Source organism: Mirounga leonina, unplaced genomic scaffold, assembly GCF_011800145.1.
Source record: "Mirounga leonina isolate KUSES-001 unplaced genomic scaffold, KU_Mleo_1.0 Mir_166, whole genome shotgun sequence".
Lineage (NCBI taxonomy): Eukaryota > Metazoa > Chordata > Mammalia > Carnivora > Phocidae > Mirounga > Mirounga leonina.
Genome location: NW_023270418.1, coordinates 28,943,185 through 28,949,223, shown reverse-complemented (window position 1 = coordinate 28,949,223; position 6,039 = coordinate 28,943,185). Strand labels below are relative to the sequence as shown.

The 6,039-nt window shown below is 48.3% G+C and overlaps 1 protein-coding gene across 2 annotated transcripts in view; it reads right to left on the bottom strand.

Moving 5' to 3' along the window:
- Window positions 1–757: 757 nt before the first annotated feature.
- Window positions 758–6,039, bottom strand: part of INCENP (inner centromere protein) — a 26,724-nt gene continuing 21,442 nt past the window's right edge. For both annotated transcript variants that reach the window (XM_035013001.1, XM_035013002.1), the window contains 2 exons: window positions 4,630–4,780; window positions 758–3,112 (listed from right to left, as the gene is read on the bottom strand). In XM_035013001.1, coding sequence (XP_034868892.1) covers window positions 2,898–3,112; window positions 4,630–4,780 — 366 coding nt within the window. In that variant the 3' untranslated portion in view covers window positions 758–2,897. The remainder of the gene's footprint in view (window positions 3,113–4,629; window positions 4,781–6,039) is intronic.

Below are 6,039 nucleotides of genomic sequence, written 5' to 3'. Positions count from 1 at the left end.
AAATCTTTTAAAAAAAAAAAAGAATTTTTGTGTTGAGATTTATGAGGGATAGGTATCGAATTTTCCCTTCTTCCAGTGTCTTCGTTTGGTTTTGGGATCAAGGCAATGTAGGCCTCATTGATGGAGGGGAAAATATTCTTTCCTCTTTAATTTCCTGAAAGAGGTTATGTAGAATCGGTATTATGTCTTTCTTGAATATGTGGTTACGTTTACCACTAAAGTAATCTAGGTCTAGAGTAGTCTTTGTGAGATTCAATTTCTTTCATAAGTAGAGCTATTTAGGTTTTCTATTTCTTCTTGAGTGAACTAAAATAATTTGGATCTTCCAAAGAATTTGTGTTCATCTAAATTGTCCAATTTATTATAAGTTGCTCATAATATTCTTTCTGTTGTTTTAATAACTATAGAATCTATAGTGGTTATACCTCTCATTCCTGACACTGGCCATTTGTTTCTTTCTTTTGCTCCCGATCAATCCAGTTAGAGGTTTATGAATTTTTTTTTTTTTTTTGAGCTTCTCAAAGACTCAGCTTTTGGTTTAAATTTTCTCTATTATTTTTCTCTCTCCAATGTCATAGATTTCTGCTCTACCTTTGTTATTTCCCTTCTTCTGCTTATACTTTTATTCGCTCTTCTTTTTCTAATTTCTTAAAGTGGAAGCTGAAGTCACTGATTCAACTCCTTTCATCTAAATCAGACATTTAGTACTATAAATGTCACTCTATACACTGCTTTAGTTGCATCACAAGATACAAGGTCAACACACAAAAATCAATTGTATTTCTATATATCAGCAGTGAACAACTGGGAGCCAAAATTAGAAAAACAATACCATTTACAGTAACTCCAAGAAAATAAAATACTTAACTATAAGTCCAACAAAACTTGTACAGGATCTGGATGCTGAGACTATGAAATGCTGATGGCAGAAGCCAGAAATGCAAATAAATGGAGAGACAAGTCATATGATGGTTTAGGAGACTCACCATCATATGTGAGTTCTCCTCAAACTTATCTATAGATTTAATGTAATTCCAATCAAAATCCCAGCAACATTTTTGTATAAATAAGCTCAGCCTGAAATTTAGATGGAGAGACAAAATTGACGGAAAAGTCAAAATAATTCTGAAAAGGAAGAATAAAACTAGAGGAATCATACGAACAGATTTTTAAGATGGATACAAGATACAGTAACTTTGACGATGTGGTATTGGTAACAGGAGAGACTCCAAGATCAATGGAAGAGAATACAAAGTCCAGACATTGACCCATACAAATAGGGCTAATTGATTCTTGACAAAGATGCAAAAGAAATTCAGTGGGAAACAGTCTTTTCAACAAAATGGTCCTGGAACAACTGGACATATTGCCCCCCAAAACCAAATAAACCAAAAACAGAAACCTCACACTTTAAAAAAAACTAACTCAAAGTAGATCATAAACCTAAATCTAATATTTGTAAAACTATAAAACAGAAGAAAACATAAGGGGAAAGCTTTGAGAACTGGGGCTAAACAAAGATGACTGAGACGTGACACCAAAAAAGTACAGTCCATAAAGGAAAAAAAATTGATCAATTCTAGGTAAAGACACCCTCGCCAATGGACTCCACACAAGTTTCTAGTCCAAGAGCATATGGAACCAATTTGAATTGTGCACCATATTTGAATGAACCATCAGATTTTTTTTTAATGGGTGGATTCCTCTAAAACTTCAGTCTGTTGTGTATGTTCACTATGTCCTCATTTTTCAAGCACTCTTGAATTTAGCCTTTATTTTTGTCCTAAAGCAGGGGTCAGCAAACTTCCTGTAAAGGGTCACCGTATCTTCAGCTTTGTGGGCCATAAGGCCTCTGCTGCAACTACTTAACTCTGCCCTCAGCGGAGCAGCCAGAGAAAACAGGTTATTTGTTACAAAAACTGACTGAGGTTTCATTTGGCCCCCGAGGCCACAGTTCGCCAACCCCTGTTCTAGGGGTGGGGCCGCAGATGAGAAGGAGCTGGCCGCTGCAGCTAAGGGACAGCCCCAGAGCCACTAAGTTCTTGACACTAAGCATTTAATGAGCAGCTGCCTGGACTTGTTGGAGAAACATCTCAACTGCTTGCAAGCACCGAACCGGACATGGTTTCAGGAGACATCTTTCTAATCAGAGCTCCTGCTTTAGCTGTGTGCACACCTTGTCAGGTCCTTTGACCATCCGTGTGGCAAGGGCGGAGCCCGGGGGGCTGAGGGACTGTCCTAGGTGGCACACTTGTGTCAAGAGCCCAGTCCTCCTGACCTCAACCCCATGTCTTTCCCACTGAACAAGCCCCCCTTTCCAAACAGGGAGCTCTCCAGAAAATCAGAAAGTAGCTTCACCTGCCCCATCGTGCAAGTAACTGACCTGTGTCTTAGCATTGCTCAAGGACAGGATCAGAATCACCCACTGCATCAGCATCTTGACGTGGGACCCAGGTGACCTAGAAGTACACCCCAGGAAAAGGCAAAGACCCTTGGTCCCCCCCGCCCATCAGTGGCCTGAGACACTTGGCTGCAGGGCCAGGGTCCAGGGCACTCTGCCAAGGCCCCCCCATCTCCACAATACCCACAGCAGGCTTGAAGGAACAGACTTTATTAATCTAGCTCTCGAACACTAGAGGCTAAAATTCTGCTGAATTATAACAATCTATTTACAGAGTGCTGTCTGCAGGCCAGGTGGGGCTGGGCTGGTTCTCCCCCAACCACCCACCGAGTACAGCCTCCAAAAAGGCCTGGGCCACGTTCTACCTGCAGCCCACAGAGGATATTTATATACACATGGCAAAGGCCCAGAGACAGAACACCAGGCAGGATGGCACCAGAGGGGCGGACAGATAGACACACACAGGGGCTGAGACTGCTGAGAAGGCCTGGGGGCCTCAGTATTTTTTCAGGCTGTAGGCCAGGCTGCTGGGGACCCTGGCGCCCAGCAGGGGCGGCGAGTTCCAGACAGCAGAGCTGGTGCGCTTGTGGTAGCGGGGCTTGCTCTTCTTGAAGATGTCCTCCAAGTCCAGTGGGAGAATGGTTCCAAAGAGCTCGAGCAGGTTCGGGGGGTGGTAGTACTGGTGGATGATGGCCTGGCTTAGCTGAGTGCCTGTGGGGGACATGGAGGGTCAGGTCACTGCCTTGGGGCTCCTCATGAGCCTCCCCATCCCCCGGCCCCTTATCACCCTCTCCACCCCAGCATGCCCCCACCTCTGCCACACGAGCTCCTCTCCCAGAGCCCTCGTCCCTAGAAATGCTTTTCCTGACTGTTCCCACTGCCATCCTCCGGCAGCTCTGCCTGAACGTGGGTCCTCAGGCGCTCACGTAAGCCGGGCCCTAGGTGGGGCCCTCACTGCCTGACCTCGTTATCCCAACCACCAAGGAAGCAGCTCCTTTATTCTCCCTGTTTCATAACGGTGAGACGTGCCCAGAGGCACATGGCTAGTGACTGGGGGAGCTGGGGTCTGGAGACCAGTCTAGCTCCAGAACGTAAGCATACATTGCCGTTCTTGACTGCTATGCTCGGCTGCTTCTCTCCTCAGCCCCCAGGTCCCGTGGTGCAGGGTGCTTTCCGAGGGGGCCCCTGGGCCAAGGCTGTGGGTGGCACACAGCCCTGTCAACAAGGCTTTAGGAGGACCCTGGGGGGTCAGGAGGTGGAAAATGTGCCTGCCACTTACAAACACTAACTCACTTCATCCTAAATAACCCTCCTCAGCTGGTATCACCCCCATTTCACAGATGAGAAAACTGAGCCAGTTTAAGTAAGCTGGCGAAGGTCAACCACCATTAGGTGGCTCTGCCAGCCATCTGGCTCCTCGGCCATGCTCACCCCTGCCTGCTGCCACCTCCCAAATGACCTGATGTCAGAAGTTAGGGAGACTAAATCAGATTCTGGCTAACATGGAGTTCAAATGAGGTGACACCGAAGCAAGTTGTCTTCTGTAGAGAGCTGACCCCCGACAGGGCTCTGGGCCCTTCTCTCTGGAGAGTGAGACTGCATCCCACCCTGACCCCCAGCTCAGCACACTCTATAAAGTGCCCACGGTATGCACGGGCCCCACCCCTTTCCCAGTAGGCCCTGCGCCCTGGTCGGCGGTGGCCTGGTCACCCTCACCCCCACTCCTGTTTAGACACTGGGGCTTGTAAACTCTGGGGTCAAATCCTGCTCAAGTGCCCCTGCCGTGGGCCTTCCCCGGCTGCCTGGAACCCCCAGCTCCAGCTCGTGGGGTGCTGTCTAGAATCTGTTACCACTCTTGGCGCTATTCCGACCCTAAGCTGCTTCTCTGGGTCCCACTCTCAGCTGGCCCATTGGGTGGGGTTCCAAGGAGGGGCCTAGAGCCCGAGCTAGAACAGCCTGCAGCCAGCCACAATTTAGCTCATTTGTTGAGAACAGAGGTGCCCAACACTGTCGATCTGGTCCTCAGATGAGCCCACTGGCCATAGGGTGCCCACCCCTCCCTGGGCACATCCCAAGGCCCAATGCAGGCTTGTTGGGCCAATGCTTCAATCTGCCAGCCCGTGGGTACAACAGCCTCCTGACACCCACAGCTGCGAGCCGCTACCTCCAGATCCTAGATGTCACAAGTGAGGACCCAGGTCTCCCAGGGAACTCTGGGCCCTGCTTACCTCTGGCCCAGGTGGGGATGGGCTTCCGGGGATGGGCCTCGTCATCGGTGGAGTCATCGCTATTCAGATCCATCCCGTAGTTATCTGGGTTGATCTTGGGGGGGGCCCTGTGGCCCTGTGGCGTCATCTGATAGGAGGTACAAGCTGGAGACTGGAGAAGACAAACATGGCCATCAGCTCCCCTACCCCGCATTCCTGCATCTCTCACCGCTAAGGAGTGCTGGGGCTCTAGGCAGCACCCCTCATTTCATGGGGAATAAAAAGGGTTCAGGGGTTCGCTTTTTAATTTAAAAAAGTCACACCACATACATGACTGTATCTTCCTTTTTCAAGTTGAAGTGTTTTGCAAACGTTCTTTCTGGTCAATGTGTCCCCTTTCCAACAGCCCAGGATACTCCCCTGGGAACCCCATGATTGGTACCTTTTTTTAACCACCTGTTATAAACGAACATTTGGCTCATTTCATTATCATAAACTATACTGCAATGAAAACACATTTTTGTTTATAAGAATATTAAGCTGTTATCAGGGCTTGTTAAAGAAATTCTGGTTCAAATTCCGGCGCCTGGGTGGCTCAGTCAGTTGAGTGTCTGACTCTTGATTTCAGCTTAAGTCATTATCTCAGGGTCCTGAAATCGAGCCTCGCATCAGGCTCCGCGCTCAGCACACAGTCTGCCTGAGATGCTCTCTCCCCCTCTGCCTCCCCACCTGCTCGCACTCTAAACAAATAAATAAAATCTTTAAAAAAAAAAAATTCTGATACAAGTAACTGGTACACAGATGTCGAATAGCAGATTCACAAGTGCTGAAACACAGATGTCTACAACGTACTAAATGAAAGGGGAAAAAAAAGGAGGAAAAAATTCAAATGGCCAAATTGGTATGTGTTATAGGCTAAATGCTGTTTGTGCCCCCTACACCCCCCAAATTCTTCTGTTAAATCCTCACCCCCAGTGTGATGGTATTGAGAGGTGGGGCCTTTGGAGGTGATTAGGTCATGAGAGTGGAGGCCGCATGAGTGAGATCAGTGCCTTTCGAACACAGTCCCCAGAGAGCCCCCCTCCCCCTCGGCCATGTGAGGACATGGGGAGAAGACCACCGTCTGTGAGCCAGGAAGAGGACGCTCTCCGGACGCTGTATCTGCTGGCACCTTGGCCTTGGACGTCCGGCCTCCAGAACTGTTGCTGAAGCCACCCAGCGTGGCAGTTTGTGACAGGAGCCTGAGCAGACTAAGACAGTATGTACGGCGGTGCCCGCTGAAAACTCTGCGTGTGTGCGTGTGAGAGTGTGAGAAAATGAGTGTACATGTGCGAGAGTGCGTGTGAGTGTGATAGAATGAGTATATGTGAGTGTGCGTGAGAATGAGTGTATATGTGTGCGAGTGTATGAGTGTGTATGTGTGCGAGCGAG